The sequence below is a fragment of the Lethenteron reissneri genome, chromosome 49 (genome assembly GCF_015708825.2).
Source record: "Lethenteron reissneri isolate LAM-NWPU_2019-01 chromosome 49, ASM1570882v1, whole genome shotgun sequence".
NCBI lineage: Eukaryota > Metazoa > Chordata > Hyperoartia > Petromyzontiformes > Petromyzontidae > Lethenteron > Lethenteron reissneri.
The window spans coordinates 796,271-821,103 of record NC_083827.1 but is presented as its reverse complement, the minus strand read 5'-3'; the positions used below and the strand labels follow the sequence as shown (position 1 = coordinate 821,103).

The following is a 24,833-nucleotide window of genomic DNA, read 5'->3' as shown; positions in this document are numbered from 1 at the left end:
GAGTGTGAGCGCTGTGTGTCACAAGTAGGAGTGGTGGGTGTGAGCGCTGTGTATCACAAGTAGGATTGGCGAGTGTGAGCGCTGTGTATCACAAGTACGAGAGTGGTGAGTGTGAGCGCTGTGTATCAGAAGTAGGAGAGTGGTGAGTGTGAGCGTTGTGTGTCACAAGTAGGAGTGGTGAGTGTGAACGCTGTGTATCACAAGTAGGAGAGAGTGGTGAGTGTGAGTGCTGTGTATCACAAGTAGGAGAGTGGTAAGTGTGAGCGCTGTGTGTCACAAGTAGGAGTGGTGAGTGTGAGCGCTGTGTATCACAAGTAGGAGTGGCGAGTGTGAGCGCTGTGTATCACAAGTAGGAGAGAGTGGTGAGTGTGAGTGCTGTGTATCACAAGTACAAGAGTGGTGAGTGTGAGCGCTGTGTGTCACAAGTAGGAGTGGTGAGTGTGAGCGCTGTGTGTCACAAGTAGGAGTGGTGAGTGTGAGCATTGTGTGTCACAAGTAGGAGTGGTGAGTGTGAGCATTGTGTATCACAAGTAGGAGTGGCGAGTGTGAGCGTTGTGTGTCACAAGTAGGAGAGAGTGGTGAGTGTGAACGCTGTGTATCACAAGTAGGAGAGAGTGGTGAGTGTGAGTGCTGTGTATCACAAGTACAAGAGTGGTGAGTGTGAGCATTGTGTATCACAAGTAGAAGTGGCGAGTGTGAGCGCTGTGTGTCACAAGTAGGAGAGAGTGGTGAGTGTGAGCGCTGTGTGTCACAAGTAGGAGTGGTGAGTGTAAGCGTTGTGTGTCACAAGTAGGAGTGGTGAGTGTTAGCGTTGTGTGTCACAAGTAGGAGTGGCGAGTGTGAGCGTTGTGTATCACAAGTAGGAGAGTGGTGAGTGTGAGCGCTGTGTGTCACAAGTAGGAGTGGTGAGTGTGAGCGTTGTGTGTCACAAGTAGGAGTGGTGAGTGTGAGCGTTGTGTATCACAAGTAGGAGTGGTGAGTGTGAACGCTGTGTATCACAAGTAGGAGTGGTGAGTGTGAGCGTTGTGTATCACAAGTAGGAGAGTGGTGAGTGTGAGCGCTGTGTGTCACAAGTAGGAGAGTGGTGAGTGTGAGCGCTGTGTATCACAAGTAGGAGTGGTGAGTGTGAGCAATGTGTGTCACAAGTAGGAGAGTGGTGAGTGTGAGCGCTGTGTGTCACAAGTAGGAGTGGCGAGTGTGAGCGTTGTGTGTCACAAGTAGGAGTGGTGAGTGTGAGCACTGTGTGTCACAAGTAGGAGAGTGGTGAGTGCTGTGTGTCACAAGTAGGAGTGGTGAGTGTGAGCGCTGTGTGTCACAAGTAGGAGTGGTGAGTGTGAGCACTGTGTGTCACAAGTAGGAGAGTGGTGAGTGTGAGCGCTGTGTGTCACAAGTAGGAGAGTGGTGAGTGTGAGCGTTGTGTATCACAAGTAGGAGTGGTGAGTGTGAGCGCTGTGTGTCACAAGTACAAGAGTGGTGAGTGTGAGCGTTGTGTATCACAAGTAGGAGTGGTGAGTGTGGCACTGTGTGTCACAAGTAGGAGTGGTGAGTGTGAGCGTTGTGTGTCACAAGTAGGAGAGTGGTGAGTGTGAGCACTGTGTGTCACAAGTAGGAATGGTGAGTGTGGCACTGTGTGTCACAAGTAGGAGTGGTGAGTGTGAGCACTGTGTGTCACAAGTAGGAGAGTGGTGAGTGTGAGCGCTGTGTGTCACAAGTAGGAGAGTGGTGAGTGTGAGCGTTGTGTATCACAAGTAGGAGTGGTGAGTGTGAGCGCTGTGTGTCACAAGTAGGAGTGGTGAGTGTGGCACTGTGTGTCACAAGTAGGAGTGGTGAGTGTGGCACTGTGTGTCACAAGTAGGAGTGGTGAGTGTGAGCGCTGTGTGTCACAAGTAGGAGAGTGGTGAGTGTGAGCACTGTGTGTCACAAGTAGGAGTGGTGAGTGTGAGCACTGTGTGTCACAAGTAGGAGAGTGGTGAGTGTGAGCACTGTGTGTCACAAGTAGGAGAGTGGTGAGTGTGAGCGTTGTGTATCACAAGTAGGAGTGTGGTGAGTGTGAGCGCTGTGTGTCACATGTAGGAGTGGTGAGTGTGAGCGTTGTGTATCACAAGTAGGAGTGGTGAGTGTGAGTGCTGTGTGTCACAAGTAGGAGTGGCGAGTGTGAGCGTTGTGTGTCACAAGTAGGAGTGGTGAGTGTGAGCGTTGTGTGTCACAAGTAGGAGTGGTGAGTGTGAGTGCTGTGTGTCACAAGTAGGAGTGGTGAGTGTGAGTGCTGTGTGTCACAAGTAGGAGTGGCGAGTGTGAGCGTTGTGTATCACAAGTAGGAGAGTGGTGAGTGTGAGTGCTGTGTATCACAAGTACGAGAGTGGTGAGTGTGAGCGTTGTGTATCACAAGTAGGAGTGGTGAGTGTGAGCATTGTGTGTCACAAGTAGGAGTGGTGAGTGTGGCACTGTGTGTCACAAGTAGGAGTGGTGAGTGTGAGCGCTGTGTGTCACAAGTAGGAGTGGTGAGTGTGGCACTGTGTGTCACAAGTAGGAGTGGTGAGTGTGAGCGCTGTGTGTCACAAGTAGGAGTGGTGAGTGTGGCACTGTGTGTCACAAGTAGGAGTGGTGAGTGTGAGCGCTGTGTGTCACAAGTAGGAGTGTGGTGAGTGTGAGCGCTGTGTGTCACAAGTAGGAGTGTGGTGAGTGTGGCACTGTGTGTCACAAGTAGGAGTGGTGAGTGTGAGCGCTGTGTGTCACAAGTACGAGTGGTGAGTGTGGCACTGTGTGTCACAAGTAGGAGTGGTGAGTGTGAGCGTTGTGTGTCACAAGTAGGAGTGTGGTGAGTGTGAGCGCTGTGTATCACAAGTAGGAGTGGTGAGTGTGAGTGTTGTGTGTCACAAGTAGGAGTGGTGAGTGTGAGCGCTGTGTGTCACAAGTAGGAGTGGTGAGTGTGAGCGTTGTGTGTCACAAGTAGGAGTGTGGTGAGTGTGAGCGCTGTGTGTCACAAGTAGGAGTGTGGTGAGTGTGAGCGTTGTGTGTCACAAGTAGGAGTGGTGAGTGTGAGCGCTGTGTGTCACAAGTAGGAGTGTGGTGAGTGTGAGCGTTGTGTATCACAAGTAGGAGTGTGGTGAGTGTGAGCGTTGTGTGTCACAAGTAGGAGTGGTGAGTGTGAGCGTTGTGTGTCACAAGTAGGAGAGTGGTGAGTGTGAGCGCTGTGTGTCACAAGTAGGAGTGGTGAGTGTGAGCGTTGTGTGTCACAAGTAGGAGAGTGGTGAGTGTGAGCGTTGTGTATCACAAGTAGGAGTGTGGTGAGTGTGAGCGTTGTGTGTCACAAGTAGGAGAGTGGTGAGTGTGAGCGCTGTGTATCACAAGTAGGAGTGTGGTGAGTGTGAGCGTTGTGTGTCACAAGTAGGAGTGGTGAGTGTGAGCGCTGTGTGTCACAAGTACAAGAGTGGTGAGTGTGGCACTGTGTATCACAAGTAGGAGTGTGGTGAGTGTGAGCACTGTGTGTCACAAGTAGGAGAGTGGTGAGTGTGAGCGCTGTGTATCACAAGTAGGAGTGGTGAGTGTGAGCGCTGTGTGTCACAAGTACGAGAGTGGCGAGTGTGAGCGCTGTGCGTCACAAGTAGGAGTGGTGAGTGTGAGCGCTGTGTGTCACAAGTAGGAGAGGTGAGTGTGAGCGCTGTGTGTCACAAGTAGGAGAGAGTGGTGAGTGTGAGTGCTGTGTATCACAAGTACGAGAGTGGTGAGTGTGAGCGTTGTGTGTCACAAGTAGGAGTGGTGAGTGTGAGCGCTGTGTATCACAAGTACGAGAGTGGTGAGTGTGAGCGCTGTGTGTCACAAGTAGGAGTGGTGAGTGTGAGCGTTGTGTGTCACAAGTACGAGAGTGGTGAGTGTGAGCGCTGTGTGTCACAAGTAGGAGTGGTGAGTGTGGCACTGTGTGTCACAAGTAGGAGTGGTGAGTGTGAGCGCTGTGTGTCACAAGTAGGAGTGGTGAGTGTGGCACTGTGTGTCACAAGTAGGAGTGGTGAGTGTGAGCGCTGTGTGTCACAAGTAGGAGTGTGGTGAGTGTGAGCGCTGTGTGTCACAAGTAGGAGTGTGGTGAGTGTGGCACTGTGTGTCACAAGTAGGAGTGGTGAGTGTGAGCGCTGTGTGTCACAAGTACGAGTGGTGAGTGTGGCACTGTGTGTCACAAGTAGGAGTGGTGAGTGTGAGCGTTGTGTGTCACAAGTAGGAGTGTGGTGAGTGTGAGCGCTGTGTATCACAAGTAGGAGTGGTGAGTGTGAGTGTTGTGTGTCACAAGTAGGAGTGGTGAGTGTGAGCGCTGTGTGTCACAAGTAGGAGTGGTGAGTGTGAGCGTTGTGTGTCACAAGTAGGAGTGTGGTGAGTGTGAGCGCTGTGTGTCACAAGTAGGAGTGTGGTGAGTGTGAGCGTTGTGTGTCACAAGTAGGAGTGGTGAGTGTGAGCGCTGTGTGTCACAAGTAGGAGTGGTGAGTGTGAGCGTTGTGTGTCACAAGTAGGAGAGTGGTGAGTATGAGCGCTGTGTGTCACAAGTAGGAGTGTGGTGAGTGTGAGCGTTGTGTATCACAAGTAGGAGTGTGGTGAGTGTGAGCGTTGTGTGTCACAAGTAGGAGAGTGGTGAGTGTGAGCGCTGTGTATCACAAGTAGGAGTGTGGTGAGTGTGAGCGTTGTGTGTCACAAGTAGGAGTGGTGAGTGTGAGCGCTGTGTGTCACAAGTACAAGAGTGGTGAGTGTGGCACTGTGTATCACAAGTAGGAGTGTGGTGAGTGTGAGCACTGTGTGTCACAAGTAGGAGAGTGGTGAGTGTGAGCGCTGTGTATCACAAGTAGGAGTGGTGAGTGTGAGCGCTGTGTGTCACAAGTACGAGAGTGGCGAGTGTGAGCGCTGTGCGTCACAAGTAGGAGTGGTGAGTGTGAGCGCTGTGTGTCACAAGTAGGAGAGGTGAGTGTGAGCGCTGTGTGTCACAAGTAGGAGAGAGTGGTGAGTGTGAGTGCTGTGTATCACAAGTACGAGAGTGGTGAGTGTGAGCGTTGTGTGTCACAAGTAGGAGTGGTGAGTGTGAGCGCTGTGTATCACAAGTACGAGAGTGGTGAGTGTGAGCGCTGTGTGTCACAAGTAGGAGTGGTGAGTGTGAGCGTTGTGTGTCACAAGTACGAGAGTGGTGAGTGTGAGCGCTGTGTGTCACAAGTAGGAGTGGTGAGTGTGAGCGTTGTGTGTCACAAGTAGGAGTGGTGAGTGTGAGCGCTGTGTGTCACAAGTAGGAGTGGTGAGTGTGAGCGCTGTGCGTCACAAGTAGGAGTGGTGAGTGTGAGCGCTGTGTGTCACAAGTAGGAGTGGTGAGTGTGAGCGCTGTGTGTCACAAGTAGGAGTGGTGAGTGTGAGCGCTGTGTGTCACAAGTAGGAGTGGCGAGTGTGAGCGTTGTGTGTCACAAGTACGAGAGTGGTGAGTGTGAGCGCTGTGTGTCACAAGTAGGAGTGGTGAGTGTGAGCGCTGTGTGTCACAAGTAGGAGTGGCGAGTGTGAGCGTTGTGTGTCACAAGTACGAGAGTGGTGAGTGTGAGCGCTGTGTGTCACAAGTAGGAGTGGTGAGTGTGAGCGCTGTGTGTCACAAGTAGGAGTGGTGAGTGTGAGCGCTGTGTGTCACAAGTAGGAGTGGTGAGTGTGGCACTGTGTGTCACAAGTAGGAGAGTGGTGAGTGTGAGCACTGTGTGTCACAAGTAGGAGTGTGGTGAGTGTGACCGTTGTGTGTCACAAGTAGGAGTGGTGAGTGTGAGCGCTGTGTGTCACAAGTAGGAGTGGTGAGTGTGAGCGCTGTGTGTCACAAGTAGGAGTGGTGAGTGTGGCACTGTGTGTCACAAGTAGGAGTGGTGAGTGTGAGCGCTGTGTGTCACAAGTAGGAGTGGTGAGTGTGAGCACTGTGTGTCACAAGTAGGAGAGTGGTGAGTGTGAGCACTGTGTGTCACAAGTAGGAGTGTGGTGAGTGTGAGTGTTGTGTGTCACAAGTAGGAGTGGTGAGTGTGAGCGCTGTGTGTCACAAGTACAAGAGTGGTGAGTGTGGCACTGTATCACAAGTAGGAGTGTGGTGAGTGTGAGCACTGTGTGTCACAAGTAGGAGAGTGGTGAGTGTGAGCGCTGTGTATCACAAGTAGGAGTGGTGAGTGTGAGCGCTGTGTGTCACAAGTACGAGAGTGGCGAGTGTGAGCGCTGTGCGTCACAAGTAGGAGTGGTGAGTGTGAGCGCTGTGTGTCACAAGTAGGAGTGGTGAGTGTGAGCGCTGTGTGTCACAAGTAGGAGTGGTTAGTGTGAGTGCTGTGTATCACAAGTACGAGAGTGGCGAGTGTGAGCGCTGTGCGTCACAAGTAGGAGTGGTGAGTGTGAGCGCTGTGTGTCACAAGTAGGAGTGGTGAGTGTGAGCGCTGTGTGTCACAAGTAGGAGTGGTTAGTGTGAGTGCTGTGCATCACAAGTACGAGAGTGGCGAGTGTGAGCGCTGTGCGTCACAAGTAGGAGTGGTGAGTGTGAGCGCTGTGTGTCACAAGTAGGAGTGGTGAGTGTGAGCGTTGTGTGTCACAAGTAGGAGTGGTGAGTGTGAGCGTTGTGTGTCACAAGTAGGAGTGGTGAGTGTGAGCGTTGTGTGTCACAAGTAGGAGTGGTGAGTGTGAGCGCTGTGTGTCACAAGTAGGAGTGTGGTGAGTGTGAGCACTGTGTGTCACAAATAGGAGAGTGGTGAGTGTGAGCGCTGTGTGTCACAAGTAGGAGTGTGGTGAGTGTGAGCACTGTGTGTCACAAGTAGGAGAGTGGTGAGTGTGAGCGTTGTGTGTCACAAGTAGGAGAGTGGTGAGTGTGAGCGCTGTGTATCACAAGTAGGAGTGGGGAGTGTGAGCGTTGTGTGTCACAAGTAGGAGTGGTGAGTGTGAGCGTTGTGTATCACAAGTAGGAGTGTGGTGAGTGTGAGCGTTGTGTGTCACAAGTAGGAGAGTGGTGAGTGTGAGCGCTGTGTATCACAAGTAGGAGTGTGGTGAGTGTGAGCGTTGTGTGTCACAAGTAGGAGTGGTGAGTGTGAGCGCTGTGTGTCACAAGTACAAGAGTGGTGAGTGTGGCACTGTGTATCACAAGTAGGAGTGTGGTGAGTGTGAGCACTGTGTGTCACAAGTAGGAGAGTGGTGAGTGTGAGCGCTGTGTATCACAAGTAGGAGTGGTGAGTGTGAGCGCTGTGTGTCACAAGTACGAGAGTGGCGAGTGTGAGCGCTGTGCGTCACAAGTAGGAGTGGTGAGTGTGAGCGCTGTGTGTCACAAGTAGGAGAGGTGAGTGTGAGCGCTGTGTGTCACAAGTAGGAGAGAGTGGTGAGTGTGAGTGCTGTGTATCACAAGTACGAGAGTGGTGAGTGTGAGCGTTGTGTGTCACAAGTAGGAGTGGTGAGTGTGAGCGCTGTGTATCACAAGTACGAGAGTGGTGAGTGTGAGCGCTGTGTGTCACAAGTAGGAGTGGTGAGTGTGAGCGTTGTGTGTCACAAGTACGAGAGTGGTGAGTGTGAGCGCTGTGTGTCACAAGTAGGAGTGGTGAGTGTGGCACTGTGTGTCACAAGTAGGAGTGGTGAGTGTGAGCGCTGTGTGTCACAAGTAGGAGTGGTGAGTGTGGCACTGTGTGTCACAAGTAGGAGTGGTGAGTGTGAGCGCTGTGTGTCACAAGTAGGAGTGTGGTGAGTGTGAGCGCTGTGTGTCACAAGTAGGAGTGTGGTGAGTGTGGCACTGTGTGTCACAAGTAGGAGTGGTGAGTGTGAGCGCTGTGTGTCACAAGTACGAGTGGTGAGTGTGGCACTGTGTGTCACAAGTAGGAGTGGTGAGTGTGAGCGTTGTGTGTCACAAGTAGGAGTGTGGTGAGTGTGAGCGCTGTGTATCACAAGTAGGAGTGGTGAGTGTGAGTGTTGTGTGTCACAAGTAGGAGTGGTGAGTGTGAGCGCTGTGTGTCACAAGTAGGAGTGGTGAGTGTGAGCGTTGTGTGTCACAAGTAGGAGTGTGGTGAGTGTGAGCGCTGTGTGTCACAAGTAGGAGTGTGGTGAGTGTGAGCGTTGTGTGTCACAAGTAGGAGTGGTGAGTGTGAGCGCTGTGTGTCACAAGTAGGAGTGGTGAGTGTGAGCGTTGTGTGTCACAAGTAGGAGAGTGGTGAGTATGAGCGCTGTGTGTCACAAGTAGGAGTGTGGTGAGTGTGAGCGTTGTGTATCACAAGTAGGAGTGTGGTGAGTGTGAGCGTTGTGTGTCACAAGTAGGAGAGTGGTGAGTGTGAGCGCTGTGTATCACAAGTAGGAGTGTGGTGAGTGTGAGCGTTGTGTGTCACAAGTAGGAGTGGTGAGTGTGAGCGCTGTGTGTCACAAGTACAAGAGTGGTGAGTGTGGCACTGTGTATCACAAGTAGGAGTGTGGTGAGTGTGAGCACTGTGTGTCACAAGTAGGAGAGTGGTGAGTGTGAGCGCTGTGTATCACAAGTAGGAGTGGTGAGTGTGAGCGCTGTGTGTCACAAGTACGAGAGTGGCGAGTGTGAGCGCTGTGCGTCACAAGTAGGAGTGGTGAGTGTGAGCGCTGTGTGTCACAAGTAGGAGAGGTGAGTGTGAGCGCTGTGTGTCACAAGTAGGAGAGAGTGGTGAGTGTGAGTGCTGTGTATCACAAGTACGAGAGTGGTGAGTGTGAGCGTTGTGTGTCACAAGTAGGAGTGGTGAGTGTGAGCGCTGTGTATCACAAGTACGAGAGTGGTGAGTGTGAGCGCTGTGTGTCACAAGTAGGAGTGGTGAGTGTGAGCGTTGTGTGTCACAAGTACGAGAGTGGTGAGTGTGAGCGCTGTGTGTCACAAGTAGGAGTGGTGAGTGTGAGCGTTGTGTGTCACAAGTAGGAGTGGTGAGTGTGAGCGCTGTGTGTCACAAGTAGGAGTGGTGAGTGTGAGCGCTGTGCGTCACAAGTAGGAGTGGTGAGTGTGAGCGCTGTGTGTCACAAGTAGGAGTGGTGAGTGTGAGCGCTGTGTGTCACAAGTAGGAGTGGTGAGTGTGAGCGCTGTGTGTCACAAGTAGGAGTGGCGAGTGTGAGCGTTGTGTGTCACAAGTACGAGAGTGGTGAGTGTGAGCGCTGTGTGTCACAAGTAGGAGTGGTGAGTGTGAGCGCTGTGTGTCACAAGTAGGAGTGGCGAGTGTGAGCGTTGTGTGTCACAAGTACGAGAGTGGTGAGTGTGAGCGCTGTGTGTCACAAGTAGGAGTGGTGAGTGTGAGCGCTGTGTGTCACAAGTAGGAGTGGTGAGTGTGAGCGCTGTGTGTCACAAGTAGGAGTGGTGAGTGTGGCACTGTGTGTCACAAGTAGGAGAGTGGTGAGTGTGAGCACTGTGTGTCACAAGTAGGAGTGTGGTGAGTGTGACCGTTGTGTGTCACAAGTAGGAGTGGTGAGTGTGAGCGCTGTGTGTCACAAGTAGGAGTGGTGAGTGTGAGCGCTGTGTGTCACAAGTAGGAGTGGTGAGTGTGGCACTGTGTGTCACAAGTAGGAGTGGTGAGTGTGAGCGCTGTGTGTCACAAGTAGGAGTGGTGAGTGTGAGCACTGTGTGTCACAAGTAGGAGAGTGGTGAGTGTGAGCACTGTGTGTCACAAGTAGGAGTGTGGTGAGTGTGAGTGTTGTGTGTCACAAGTAGGAGTGGTGAGTGTGAGCGCTGTGTGTCACAAGTACAAGAGTGGTGAGTGTGGCACTGTATCACAAGTAGGAGTGTGGTGAGTGTGAGCACTGTGTGTCACAAGTAGGAGAGTGGTGAGTGTGAGCGCTGTGTATCACAAGTAGGAGTGGTGAGTGTGAGCGCTGTGTGTCACAAGTACGAGAGTGGCGAGTGTGAGCGCTGTGCGTCACAAGTAGGAGTGGTGAGTGTGAGCGCTGTGTGTCACAAGTAGGAGTGGTGAGTGTGAGCGCTGTGTGTCACAAGTAGGAGTGGTTAGTGTGAGTGCTGTGTATCACAAGTACGAGAGTGGCGAGTGTGAGCGCTGTGCGTCACAAGTAGGAGTGGTGAGTGTGAGCGCTGTGTGTCACAAGTAGGAGTGGTGAGTGTGAGCGCTGTGTGTCACAAGTAGGAGTGGTTAGTGTGAGTGCTGTGCATCACAAGTACGAGAGTGGCGAGTGTGAGCGCTGTGCGTCACAAGTAGGAGTGGTGAGTGTGAGCGCTGTGTGTCACAAGTAGGAGTGGTGAGTGTGAGCGTTGTGTGTCACAAGTAGGAGTGGTGAGTGTGAGCGTTGTGTGTCACAAGTAGGAGTGGTGAGTGTGAGCGTTGTGTGTCACAAGTAGGAGTGGTGAGTGTGAGCGCTGTGTGTCACAAGTAGGAGTGTGGTGAGTGTGAGCACTGTGTGTCACAAATAGGAGAGTGGTGAGTGTGAGCGCTGTGTGTCACAAGTAGGAGTGTGGTGAGTGTGAGCACTGTGTGTCACAAGTAGGAGAGTGGTGAGTGTGAGCGTTGTGTGTCACAAGTAGGAGAGTGGTGAGTGTGAGCGCTGTGTATCACAAGTAGGAGTGGGGAGTGTGAGCGTTGTGTGTCACAAGTAGGAGTGGTGAGTGTGAGCGCTGTGTGTCACAAGTAAGAGTGGTGAGTGTGAGCGCTGTGTGTCACAAGTAGGAGTGGTGAGTGTGAGCGTTGTGTATCACAAGTAGGAGTGGTGAGTGTGAGCGCTGTGTATCACAAGTAGGAGAGTGGTGAGTGTGAGCGCTGTGTGTCACAAGTAGGAGTGTGGTGAGTGTGAGCGCTGTGTATCACAAGTAGGAGAGTGGTGAGTGTGAGCGTTGTGTATCACAAGTAGGAGAGTGGTGAGTGTGAGCGCTGTGTATCACAAGTAGGAGTGGTGAGTGTGAGTGTTGTGTGTCACAAGTAGGAGTGGTGAGTGTGAGCGCTGTGTGTCACAAGTAGGAGTGGTGAGTGTGAGCGTTGTGTGTCACAAGTAGGAGTGTGGTGAGTGTGAGCGCTGTGTGTCACAAGTAGGAGTGTGGTGAGTGTGAGCGTTGTGTGTCACAAGTAGGAGTGGTGAGTGTGAGCGCTGTGTGTCACAAGTAGGAGTGGTGAGTGTGAGCGTTGTGTGTCACAAGTAGGAGAGTGGTGAGTGTGAGCGCTGTGTGTCACAAGTAGGAGTGTGGTGAGTGTGAGCGTTGTGTATCACAAGTAGGAGTGTGGTGAGTGTGAGCGTTGTGTGTCACAAGTAGGAGAGTGGTGAGTGTGAGCGCTGTGTATCACAAGTAGGAGTGTGGTGAGTGTGAGCGTTGTGTGTCACAAGTAGGAGTGGTGAGTGTGAGCGCTGTGTGTCACAAGTACAAGAGTGGTGAGTGTGGCACTGTGTATCACAAGTAGGAGTGTGGTGAGTGTGAGCACTGTGTGTCACAAGTAGGAGAGTGGTGAGTGTGAGCGCTGTGTATCACAAGTAGGAGTGGTGAGTGTGAGCGCTGTGTGTCACAAGTACGAGAGTGGCGAGTGTGAGCGCTGTGCGTCACAAGTAGGAGTGGTGAGTGTGAGCGCTGTGTGTCACAAGTAGGAGAGGTGAGTGTGAGCGCTGTGTGTCACAAGTAGGAGAGAGTGGTGAGTGTGAGTGCTGTGTATCACAAGTACGAGAGTGGTGAGTGTGAGCGTTGTGTGTCACAAGTAGGAGTGGTGAGTGTGAGCGCTGTGTATCACAAGTACGAGAGTGGTGAGTGTGAGCGCTGTGTGTCACAAGTAGGAGTGGTGAGTGTGAGCGTTGTGTGTCACAAGTACGAGAGTGGTGAGTGTGAGCGCTGTGTGTCACAAGTAGGAGTGGTGAGTGTGAGCGTTGTGTGTCACAAGTAGGAGTGGTGAGTGTGAGCGCTGTGTGTCACAAGTAGGAGTGGTGAGTGTGAGCGCTGTGCGTCACAAGTAGGAGTGGTGAGTGTGAGCGCTGTGTGTCACAAGTAGGAGTGGTGAGTGTGAGCGCTGTGTGTCACAAGTAGGAGTGGTGAGTGTGAGCGCTGTGTGTCACAAGTAGGAGTGGCGAGTGTGAGCGTTGTGTGTCACAAGTACGAGAGTGGTGAGTGTGAGCGCTGTGTGTCACAAGTAGGAGTGGTGAGTGTGAGCGCTGTGTGTCACAAGTAGGAGTGGCGAGTGTGAGCGTTGTGTGTCACAAGTACGAGAGTGGTGAGTGTGAGCGCTGTGTGTCACAAGTAGGAGTGGTGAGTGTGAGCGCTGTGTGTCACAAGTAGGAGTGGTGAGTGTGAGCGCTGTGTGTCACAAGTAGGAGTGGTGAGTGTGGCACTGTGTGTCACAAGTAGGAGAGTGGTGAGTGTGAGCACTGTGTGTCACAAGTAGGAGTGTGGTGAGTGTGACCGTTGTGTGTCACAAGTAGGAGTGGTGAGTGTGAGCGCTGTGTGTCACAAGTAGGAGTAGTGAGTGTGAGCGCTGTGTGTCACAAGTAGGAGTGGTGAGTGTGGCACTGTGTGTCACAAGTAGGAGTGGTGAGTGTGAGCGCTGTGTGTCACAAGTAGGAGTGGTGAGTGTGAGCACTGTGTGTCACAAGTAGGAGAGTGGTGAGTGTGAGCACTGTGTGTCACAAGTAGGAGTGTGGTGAGTGTGAGTGTTGTGTGTCACAAGTAGGAGTGGTGAGTGTGAGCGCTGTGTGTCACAAGTACAAGAGTGGTGAGTGTGGCACTGTATCACAAGTAGGAGTGTGGTGAGTGTGAGCACTGTGTGTCACAAGTAGGAGAGTGGTGAGTGTGAGCGCTGTGTATCACAAGTAGGAGTGGTGAGTGTGAGCGCTGTGTGTCACAAGTACGAGAGTGGCGAGTGTGAGCGCTGTGCGTCACAAGTAGGAGTGGTGAGTGTGAGCGCTGTGTGTCACAAGTAGGAGTGGTGAGTGTGAGCGCTGTGTGTCACAAGTAGGAGTGGTTAGTGTGAGTGCTGTGTATCACAAGTACGAGAGTGGCGAGTGTGAGCGCTGTGCGTCACAAGTAGGAGTGGTGAGTGTGAGCGCTGTGTGTCACAAGTAGGAGTGGTGAGTGTGAGCGCTGTGTGTCACAAGTAGGAGTGGTTAGTGTGAGTGCTGTGCATCACAAGTACGAGAGTGGCGAGTGTGAGCGCTGTGCGTCACAAGTAGGAGTGGTGAGTGTGAGCGCTGTGTGTCACAAGTAGGAGTGGTGAGTGTGAGCGTTGTGTGTCACAAGTAGGAGTGGTGAGTGTGAGCGTTGTGTGTCACAAGTAGGAGTGGTGAGTGTGAGCGTTGTGTGTCACAAGTAGGAGTGGTGAGTGTGAGCGCTGTGTGTCACAAGTAGGAGTGTGGTGAGTGTGAGCACTGTGTGTCACAAATAGGAGAGTGGTGAGTGTGAGCGCTGTGTGTCACAAGTAGGAGTGTGGTGAGTGTGAGCACTGTGTGTCACAAGTAGGAGAGTGGTGAGTGTGAGCGTTGTGTGTCACAAGTAGGAGAGTGGTGAGTGTGAGCGCTGTGTATCACAAGTAGGAGTGGGGAGTGTGAGCGTTGTGTGTCACAAGTAGGAGTGGTGAGTGTGAGCGCTGTGTGTCACAAGTAAGAGTGGTGAGTGTGAGCGCTGTGTGTCACAAGTAGGAGTGGTGAGTGTGAGCGTTGTGTATCACAAGTAGGAGTGGTGAGTGTGAGCGCTGTGTATCACAAGTAGGAGAGTGGTGAGTGTGAGCGCTGTGTGTCACAAGTAGGAGTGTGGTGAGTGTGAGCGCTGTGTATCACAAGTAGGAGAGTGGTGAGTGTGAGCGTTGTGTATCACAAGTAGGAGAGTGGTGAGTGTGAGCGCTGTGTATCACAAGTAGGAGAGTGGTGAGTGTGAGCGCTGTGTCACAAGTAGGAGTGGCGAGTGTGAGCGCTGTGTCACAAGTAGGAGAGAGTGGTGAGTGTGAGTGCTGTGTATCACAAGTAGGAGTGGTGAGTGTGAGCGTTGTGTATCACAAGTAGGAGTGGTGAGTGTGAGCGCTGCATCACAAGTAGGAGAGAGTGGTGAGTGTGAGTGCTGTGTATCACAAGTAGGAGTGGTGAGTGTGAGTGCTGTGTATCACAAGTAGGAGTGGCGAGTGTGAGCGCTGTGTCACAAGTAGGAGAGAGTGGTGAGTGTGAGTGCTGTGTATCACAAGTAGGAGTGGTGAGTGTGAGCGCTGTGTATCACAAGTAGGAGTGGTGAGTGTGAGCGCTGTGTGTCACAAGTAGGAGAGTGGTGAGTGTGAGCGTTGTGTGTCACAAGTAGGAGTGGTGAGTGTGAGCGCTGTGTATCACAAGTAGGAGTGGTGAGTGTGAGCGTTGTGTGTCACAAGTAGGAGTGGTGAGTGTGAGCGCTGTGTATCACAAGTAGGAGAGTGGTGAGTGTGAGCGCTGTGTATCACAAGTAGGAGTGGTGAGTGTGAGCGTTGTGTATCACAAGTAGGAGTGGTGAGTGTGAGCGCTGTGTATCACAAGTAGGAGTGGTGAGTGTGAGCGTTGTGTATCACAAGTAGGAGAGTGGTGAGTGTGAGCGCTGTGTGTCACAAGTAGGAGTGGTGCGTGTGAGCGCTGTGTATCACAAGTAGGAGAGTGGTGAGTGTGAGCGCTGTGTGTCACAAGTAGGAGTGGTGAGTGTGAGCACTGTGTGTCACAAGTAGGAGTGGTGAGTGTGAGTGCTGTGTGTCACAAGTAGGAGTGTGGTAAGTGTGAGCGTTGTGTATCACAAGTAGGAGAGTGGTGAGTGTGAGCGTTGTGTGTCACAAGTAGGAGTGGTGAGTGTGGCACTGTGTGTCACAAGTAGGAGAGTGGTGAGTGTGAGCGTTGTGTATCACAAGTAGGAGTGGTGAGTGTGAGCACTGTGTCACAAGTAGGAGTGGTGAGTGTGAGCGTTCTGTATCACAAGTAGGAGTGGTGAGTGTGAGCACTGTGTGTCACAAGTAGGAGAGTGGTGAGTGTGAGCGTTCTGTATCACAAGTAGGAGTGGTGAGTGTGAGCGCTGTGTGTCACAAGTAGGAGTGGTGAGTGTGAGCGCTGTGTGTCACAAGTAGGAGTGGTGAGTGTGGCACTGTGTGTCACAAGTAGGAGAGTGGTGAGTGTGAGCGTTGTGTATCACAAGTAGGAGTGGTGAGTGTGAGCGCTGTGTATCACAAGTAGGAGTGGTGAGTGTGAGCGCTGTGTATCACAAGTAGGAGTGGTGAGTGTGAGCGCTGTGTGTCACAAGTACGAGAGTGGTGAGTGTGAGCGATGTGTGTCACAAGTAGGAGTGGTGAGTGTGAGCGCTGTGTATCACAAGTAGGAGTGGTGAGTGTGAGCGCTGTGTATCACAAGTAGGAGTGGTGAGTGTGAGCGCTGTGTGTCACAAGTACGAGAGTGGTGAGTGTGAGCGCTGTGTGTCACAAGTAGGAGTGGTGAGTGTGAGCGCTGTGTGTCACAAGTAGGAGTGGTGAGTGTGAGCGCTGTGTGTCACAAGTAGGAGTGGTGAGTGTGAACGCTGTGTATCACAAGTAGGAGTGGTGAGTGTGAGCGTTGTGTATCACAAGTAGGAGTGGTGAGTGTGAGCGCTGTGTGTCACAAGTAGGAGTGGTGAGTGTGAGCGCTGTGTGTCACAAGTAGGAGTGGTGAGTGTGAACGCTGAGTATCACAAGTAGGAGTGGTGAGTGTGAGCGTTGTGTATCACAAGTAGGAGTGGTGAGTGTGAGCGCTGTGTGTCACAAGTAGGAGTGGTGAGTGTGAGCACTGTGTATCACAAGTAGGAGTGGTGAGTGTGAGCGCTGCGTTGCGCCATCTCACATGTTCTGGTGCGCATTCTTCATGGCCTTGGCGGCGAAGCCCATCGTCTTGAGCACCTCGGTGTTGGTGTTGGCGTTCTCGAGTGCCTCGCGCTGGAACTCGATGGTGGACAGCGTGCCGTCGATCTGTGCCAGCTGCTTCTCGTAGCGCTTCTTACGCTTGAGCGCAGCGAGAGCGACTGCAGATGGACAGCACACGCACAGTCACATTTATAGATTCGTGCACACGCACCACCACGTTCGTCTCCTCGTTAGCCTCGTAAGTCGTAAGCGAGAAGTGTTCAGATTTCAGACACCATCGACCACTGTTGTTGCATAACGTGGCCAAGGAATCAAACCCGGGCTGCTGGCTTTGTAGCTCTGCAACGACACTATTCCACACGCACACTCGGAAACAAAGAACCCAAGTTCAGACCATTTGGGAAAGATTTCCGAGTATATTAACAAATAGGTGATTCAACTGCACAACACAAGTCTCACCAGCACTGATATTTCTGACCACACAATTGCACTAATTACATATTTTAACCCGAGTTGACCTAGGGGGATCAGGGCAGGCACTCGCACCACTTGCCCCCGATGAAATGAATCATTGCTAACAACAATACACCACTCCACGGGTAATTGTAGTGCCAGCTTCGTGACGCGCTCGCATTTTAGATGAGCGTTATGCGCATATTAATCCTCGAGAAAGTCGCGCAGCAGCATGTCACAATGAACATCCTGTGCTTACACTGCCAAAGAGCGAAAATAAAGCGGGAGTAGGTTTTCTTCTTTCACCTAATCGCCATGGCAGAACGCCTCCCTTTCGCGCGACTGACAATCATGGCGGCATAACGCACGGAAACGACAACCTGCAAAAGGTCGGGGTTTTTAAAGAGCGTCCCACAGTGTCAATCGTTGCTTCTTAATTCACAAGAGGCGTTTCAAGTGCCCACCCTGCTACCAACGCCCTGAGCTGCATTCCTCAACCCACAGCACCGTCGACGCCTAAAGACTCGGGGGCCAAATGCTCTTTTTGTCAACCAACTACTGGATGAGGGCACCCCACGCCATGTGGGTCACGAGGGTTATAAATACATCACCACACTTGTCAGAGCGGGGGTGGGTTAAGGTGGGGAGTATAGACTGAGCATAGTACGGGACAATTAACTTTGCTGAACTGCCCTCTGCTGGCACATGGTACATATGTAGTGACATAAGAAGGGAGGGGCTGCTGGGGGGCTCTGGGTCCCTGGGCGGGTCAGACGCTTAAGCCTCTTGGCATCAGGCGTTGGGTTCCCAGGCGCTTAATCCCCTTGGCGCCACCAGGGGGGGGGGGCTGTGTGTGCTCTGTGGGATATCTGGGGGCGCACACGGCCCCACCCCTCGTTGGGGACTGGGCATAAAAGTGGAGCTCCCTGGACGATCGGGGCCAGTCGTAGCTCAAGACCCAAGACCCAAGACCAGCCATCGGAGGACCCTGGGACGCTGTGAGAGCCAGTGGTGGGACTCTGGAACTCCCGACTCTACGACCTTGTGAGGGCGAGTTCCAGAGCGTAGCCAGAGTAGAGTATCTAGGCTGTGTACCTAGGCTGTGTACCTAGGCTGTAACAGAGTATCAGGAGTGTTGGAGAGTTGGAGTGTTGGACTGTTGGAGTATTGTTGGAGTGTTGTATTGTAATAAAGAAGTTACCTCTACAAGTGTCTCCGGAAACCGTTACACATAAATAGACTAATATCATGTCGAAGGGTCTCCCTGCTCAAAGCTACAGACCCATTTCCTAAGGCTCAGTGTCAAAAACTACAATTATCTAGCTCAAACAAATGTGGTGGCGGTGTGGCGATGTCTGTTGGCAGCCCGACGGCAATGGTGAAAATTCCACATTCTTGGAGGTTGGCAGTCTCCCCACGGAGGCAAGAACTGTTCATTTCTCACAAAGAGAGACAAACGTATTGTACCTGGAAGGATGATGGGTTTAGTAGACCCATACTGAGCATTTTAACTCAAAACCTTCCGATTCAGATCCAAGGACTATGAAACGGCACCACCCTACAGAATAATACAGACAAACAGAGTGCATTTAATACAAATAAAAAAGACTGAGTGATGTAAATTGTTTTAAAAGACCTACTGAGATGAAATTTTCACAAATATAGTTGTATATGAGCTTATAATTAGGAATATCCCAATACTTCAAACAAGCCTCCAAACAAAACAGCCCAGAGGTTGGCCAGTTTTACTCATCGGGCAGTCAGCATAAAACTGTAAAGTGCTTTAAGACTAAACATTCACATACCTACGATCATCATCAGTGAAACGAGTAATTCAACTCCTGTGACGCGTGATGCTGATGTGAAGTAGTTAAAGCCCATTACACGTCTCTAGTACACAGAGATCCTCCATTCAGTCTCCACTGTTTGGAACGTGTACTTTTATGGGGCACCCATCGAGTCCAGCGTAGCGTAAAGACGGTGGTGTGACCACTACCACCACGGAGGCCCACACCTGCCACTGTCTCTCCAGATTGCACAATGTTGACTATTTCACACTGTGTGCTCTTTCTACAGCGGAGGCGAGACCCATGTGGCGGGTGGCAAGAGCTGTGCATGCTGCCCCCTCGTGGAGCCTGCTCTCTGGGGTTGCAGCACCCACTCCAAAACAAGGGGGAAGAGGCACGCTGCCGTTGATCAAGTACAGCCTGTCAACTCACTGGTGAATTACCCATCTTTACGGGTTGTGACGGTTGTTTGACCATACTCGGTGCAGACTTGTGAAGGTGGGGAGCATAGGCAAGGGAGCATAGAAGTAAAGTAGAATAATGGATGTTTCTGCATTGCCAATGTGAGGCTCTGCCTGTTGTTCTGGAAGGTTTGATTCATGGAATGAAGGACAGCATAACTAGGATATAAATGGCATAAAAAACAAAGACACCTGGTGATTTACCATTTCTCCCTTGTCAAATGGATGACACCACTGAACTATCTGCTGGGTACAGGAAGCTGCATTTAATTTGTAATGGTCCACACCTTCACCTCAGTCGATGTCATTACAATCTGGACAAACCAGGCTTGGATAGAGCAATGGCCACATGATATCATACACGCCCGCGTCATGTTAATGTACACACCTTCCCGCTGTCCACTTGTAGCTTCCGATACAAAACGTTGTTTTGTCAATTCTTAAGACTCACTTTACATTTCCCGCAAGACCAGCCGTTCCTGTTCCATCCAGATGCAGCTAAAACAGTGCAACAAATAAACACGCTCACTCTTTCTTTTTCAGAGTGCTCATGATCTCAAGGTTTAGAGTCAAAATCCTGGCCAGGACTGACTCCTTCAGCAGATAATCATCATCTCTCTCTGGGGTGCATCAGTTAAATAATACCTGATGAGATTGCTCCCATTCATGGTTTTTCTACAGTGGTCATCCTATGAACAGACTTCTCATTGTAACAGAAAACATGAAGGCTATTCCACTGACTCAGGGCTCTTTATAGGTATATAAGCAGTACCCAACGCTTGAACATAATTTGGATTGGGTCACTGTGCCCCAGGTTTCAGTATCAACCTAATAGATCTGACCTGACCTCAGAGAATGTGACTACTCTTGCGACTAAGGCTTCAATTCCTTTGTCCTATGTCCAATGGAAAGGTCTTTGGCTCCAACTCCCTCCAACGCGTCCAATCTTGAGCCTCCTAAATTTCACTCTACGGGCCCCAAAATTATTACAATTTAAGGTTGACCCACACTTAAATAAGTACCCGGCGTGACCAGTAAACATCAGCACTGGGGAAACAAAGGCAGCTGGTTGTGGCGCTGCCCTCACAACTCCTTCGTATATCACGTCAGTTCACTGCCAACACTTACCCCCCCAATAAGCTATACAATGTCATAGGGAGTTGTTCAGTTTGTTTGTGTGTGAGCAAGTGTTTTAAATGGCACGAGCGATGTAGTGATGTCACCACCACCGAGTGCAAACGGTGGTTGATGTTGTTGTTGTATTCGAGAATGTGCACAAGGCACTGACATCTCAGCGAGTAGAATGAAGAGCCACTTTGTGACGTAAAACCACAGACCAAGAGACCTGTGGAGAGTTGCATAACGCATCGCTTCGGGTGTTCTCATTACTGATTAAACACGGATTGCGCCATTGATATGCCACACGGGCCATGGAGGTGACAAATGTGCCGTGATGTCACATGAATACAACCCTCCTGCGTACCGTACCTCGCATTACAATTTAGTTGAATCTGTACGGAAACATCACTTCATGCAGCCCCCTTAGACCACGTGTACAAATCCACAAGTTGCCAACAAGCCACATGTTCAAGGCTGGGTTCAATCATATTGTGTATGACCAGGCAAGCATACAAGTCTCTTTCACAAAGGTAGAGTCTGAGATGAAAATCCAGCTGGAACATCACAGTTCAATATCCACTCACCGACCCAGCCGGGAGGCACTGTGGGTCTCACACTCACCGACCCAGCCGGGAGGCACTGTGGGTCACACACTCACCGACCTAGCCGGGAGGCACTGTGGGTCACACACTCACCGACCCAGCCGGGAGGCACTGTGGGTCTCACACTCACCGACCTAGCCGGGAGGCACTGTGGGTCACACACTCACCGACCCAGCCGGGAGACACTGTGGGTCTCACACTCACCGACCCAGCCGGGAGGCACTGTGGGTCTCACACTCACCGACCCAGCCGGGAGACACTGTGGGTCTCACACTCACCGACCCAGCCGGGAGGCACTGTGGGTCTCACACTCACCGACCCAGCCGGGAGGCACTGTGGGTCTCACACTCACCGACCCAGCCGGGAGACACTGTGGGTCTCACACTCACCGACCCAGCCGGGAGACACTGTGGGTCTCACACTCACCGACCTAGCCGGGAGGCACTGTGGGTCACACACTCACCGACCCAGCCGGGAGACACTGTGGGTCTCACACTCACCGACCCAGCCGGGAGGCACTGTGGGTCTCACACTCACCGACCCAGCCGGGAGGCACTGTGGGTCTCACACTCACCAGACCAGCCGGGAGGCACTGTGGGTCTCACACTCACCGACCCAGCCGGGAGGCACTGTGGGTCTCACACTCACCGACCCAGCCGGGAGGCACTGTGGGTCTCACACTCACCGACCCAGCCGGGAGGCACTGTGGGTCTCACACTCACCGACCCAGCCGGGAGGCACTGTGGGTCTCACACTCACCGACCCAGCCGGGAGGCACTGTGGGTCTCACACTCACCGACCCAGCCGGGAGGCACTGTGGGTCTCACACTCACCGACCCAGCCGGGAGGCACTGTGGGTCTCACACTCACCGACCCAGCCGGGAGGCACTGTGGGTCTCACACTCACCGACCCAGCCGGGAGGCACTGTGGGTCTCACACTCACCGACCCAGCCGGGAGGCACTGTGGGTCTCACACTCACCGACCCAGCCGGGAGGCACTGTGGGTCTCACACTCACCGACCCAGCCGGGAGGCACTGTGGGTCTCACACTCACCGACCCAGCCGGGAGGCACTGTGGGTCTCACACTCACCGACCCAGCCGGGAGGCACTGTGGGTCTCACACTCACCGACCCAGCCGGGAGGCACTGTGGGTCTCACACTCACGACTCTCGCAACCTCCTCCAGCCCGCCCCCGGGCCACCTCCTCCTCTCTCGCTGCGCCCACGCGATTCGACCCCGTGGCTCCCTCTGACACCCACCCGCGCCGTAACAGTAAATATTCCCAACTTGTTGTTTCTCAAAACCCACGGCGTTTCGACCCATCTCTACCGGTACCCCTCCCTTATACTACCTATGTACCTCTCTGTATCACGTCCCTTGCCCTCCCGTCTCTCCATTTGCCGTCGACTCTCCACGTCTCCACGTACCACAGTGTCTAGCCAGGGGTAAGCAAACCGCCCCATAGGTCTCAACGTCAAACGCCAGCCATCAGTTGTCCATCCCCTGCACCTCCGCTGAAGCAGGGTCGGCTACGTACGGTGCGAAAGAAGTTCCAACATACATACGGCACCACCCCCGTGTCTTCCCGGGTCGCCGACCAACTCTCACGAGCGCGCGTCGCTTCCCGTGTACCCCTCTGCATTGTTATTCTAACCCCTTTATTATTCAGCGAATTATTTTACAGTTAGAGCCCCAGATCAACAAGGAAAATAAAAAAATACATTTTTGTAGACGTACGTCAATGTAATGTGAGTGAACGTCAGCCCACGTAGCTAGTCATGTGACAGCCTCCTCCAGCACGTCCGTCCGCAATGTATACAAACCACTAAGTGACCAACTCGAACCCTGCGCCCGTGTATCTCTCTGTCCATATATTCCCATGAATCTGTGTCCATGTTGACAGCATGTGCCGTCTATCCCGTGTTAGGTTTCCGTGCTGTCTCCACCTGTAGCTACGTCCCAATGTGTTATGTAGTTGCCGTGTCTCCTCCCCATGCCTCGGCGTATGTTCCTTATGGCGGTCTCCCGGGGTACTAAACAATACTAAATGGCCGAGGCAATTAAATATTTTACTTCTGGGACACTTCTTTTCCAGGGGTGTACTTCACTCCGCGACTGGGGTACCAATCAATCCGGGGTACCGCCATGAGGGTCATCCTCCGTCTTCATGTCCTCAGGTCCCCCCCGTGTCTCCCCGTAGCCCTGCGTGTCCCCCCCACCCCCACTTTCTCGCGTCTCCCCATATCCCTGTTGTCTCTTCTCATACCCTTTCGTATATCCCCGTCCACCTGTCTCCATGTCGCCGTCTCTCACCCGCCCTCTCCATTGCTCTTCCCCTTGTCTCTCGACCCAGCATCGCTGTCTCACCCACAAAGTCCCCTCTCCCCGTGTCTCACCCACCAATCTCACCTCTCCCCGTGTCTCACCCACGATCTCCCCTCTCCCCGTGTCTCACCCACAAAGTCCCCTCTCCCCGTGTCTCACCCACCAATCTCACCTCTCCCCGTGTCTCACCCACAAAGTCCCCTCTCCCCGTGTCTCACCCACGATCTCCCCTCTCCCCGTGTCTCACCCACGATCTCCCCTCTCCCCGTGTCTCACCCACAAAGTCCCCTCTCCCCGTGTCTCACCCACGATCTCCCCTCTCCCCGTGTCTCACCCACGATCTCCCCTCTCCCCGTGTCTCACCCACAATGTCCCCCGTCCCCGTGTCTCACCCACACTTTTCTCGTGTCTCACCCACGATCTCCCCTCTCCCCGTGTCTCACCCACCAATCTCCCCTCTCCCCGTGTCTCACCCACAATGTCCCCCGTCCCCGTGTCTCACCCACACTTTTCTCGTGTCTCACCCACGATCTCCCCTCTCCCCGTGTCTCACCCACAATGTCCCCGTGTCTCACCCACAACGTCCCCGTGTCTCACCCACAACGTCCCCGTGTCTCACCCACAACGTCCCCGTGTCTCACCCACAATGTCCCCGTGTCTCACCCACAATGTTCCCGTGTCTCACCCACAATGTCCCCGTGTCTCACCCACAATGTCCCCGTGTCTCACCCACAATGTCCCCGTGTCTCACCCACAATGTCCCCGTGTCTCACCCACAATGTCCCCGTGTCTCACCCACAATGTCCCCGTGTCTCACCCACAACGTCCCCGTGTCTCACCCACAACGTCCCCGTGTCTCAACCACAACGTCCCCGTGTCTCACCCACAACGTCCCCGTGTCTCACCCACAACGTCCCCGTGTCTCACCCACAACGTCCCCGTGTCTCACCCACAATGTCCCCGTGTCTCACCCACAATGTCCCCGTGTCTCACCCACAATGTCCCCGTGTCTCACCCACAATGTCCCCGTGTCTCACCCACAATGTCCCCGTGTCTCACCCACAATGTCCCCGTGTCTCACCCACAATGTCCCCGTGTCTCACCCACAATGTCCCCGTGTCTCACCCACAATGTCCCCGTGTCTCACCCACAATGTCCCCGTGTCTCACCCACAATGTCCCCGTGTCTCACCCACAATGTCCCCGTGTCTCACCCACAATGTCCCGTGTCTCACCCACAATGCCCCCGTGTCTCACCCACAATGTCCCCGTGTCTCACCCACAATGTCCCCGTGTCTCACCCACAATGTCCCCGTGTCTCACCCACAATGTCCCCGTGTCTCACCCACAACGTCCCCGTGTCTCACCCACAACGTCCCCGTGTCTCACCCACAACGTCCCCGTGTCTCAACCACAACGTCCCCGTGTCTCACCCACAATGTCCCCGTGTCTCACCCACAATGTCCCCGTGTCTCACCCACAATGTCCCCGTGTCTCACCCACAATGTCCCCGTGTCTCACCCACAATGTCCCCGTGTCTCACCCACAATGTCCCCGTGTCTCACCCACAATGTCCCCGTGTCTCACCCACAATGTCCCCGTGTCTCACCCACAATGTCCCCGTGTCTCACCCACAATGTCCCCGTGTCTCACCCACAATGTCCCCGTGTCTCACCCACAATGTCCCCGTGTCTCACCCACAATGTCCCCGTGTGTCACCCCGTCTTCCGGTGTCACCTTATCCCCGCGTGTGTCACCCCACCATCTCTCCCCCCTGTCCCCGCGTCTCCCCCGCGTCCTCACCGCGCTTGTTCTTGGTGCCGTTCTTTCGCGCCGTGGCGATCTCGGTGTCGATCTTCTTCTCGAGGAACTCCTGCTTCTTGGCGAGCATCTCCTCCGTCTCGCGCAGCTTCTGCAGCGCCTCCTGCGGCGTCACCGACGTCTTGCTCTTGCCGCCGCCGCCGCCGCCGAAGAACTTCAACATGATGGCCGCGTTTGTCGTCAACGACGCTCGCGAAGAGGAGGAGAGACGAAGATGAGACGGAGGCGAGACGAAGGGGAGACGACAAAACGACGACGCGCGGAGGCCGCCGAGAGTCGCCGGAGAGACGCGAAATGGCGCCGAGCTCCAAATGCCCACAGCGCATCGGGAGCCGCCTCGAGCAAGAGCCGCTCCCATTGGCTGGCGGGGCCCTACAGCGGCGCGCGATTGGGTGACGCGGCGCACCGCGGAGCCAATCGCGAACGTCGACGCGGCGGCGCTCGCCCATGCGCGCTGCGGTATTAGAAGCAGGGGTGAACCACTCCCTGTGAACCACTCCCTGTGACGTCTC

The 24,833-nt window shown here is 53.3% G+C and overlaps 1 protein-coding gene across 2 annotated transcripts in view; it reads right to left on the bottom strand.

Moving 5' to 3' along the window:
• Positions 1-24,661, bottom strand: part of LOC133354955 (charged multivesicular body protein 4b-like) — a 29,901-nt gene extending 5,240 nt beyond the window's left edge. Inside the window, exons 1-2 of one of the 2 annotated variants that reach the window (XM_061572182.1) lie at positions 24,304-24,661; positions 15,733-15,910 (exon numbers count right to left, since the gene is read on the bottom strand). In XM_061572182.1, the coding sequence (XP_061428166.1) occupies positions 15,733-15,910; positions 24,304-24,484 (359 nt within the window). In that variant the 5' untranslated portion in view covers positions 24,485-24,661. The remainder of the gene's footprint in view (positions 1-15,732; positions 15,911-24,303) is intronic. The other variant, XM_061572181.1, reaches the window with a different exon arrangement.
• Positions 24,662-24,833: the final 172 nt, after the last annotated feature.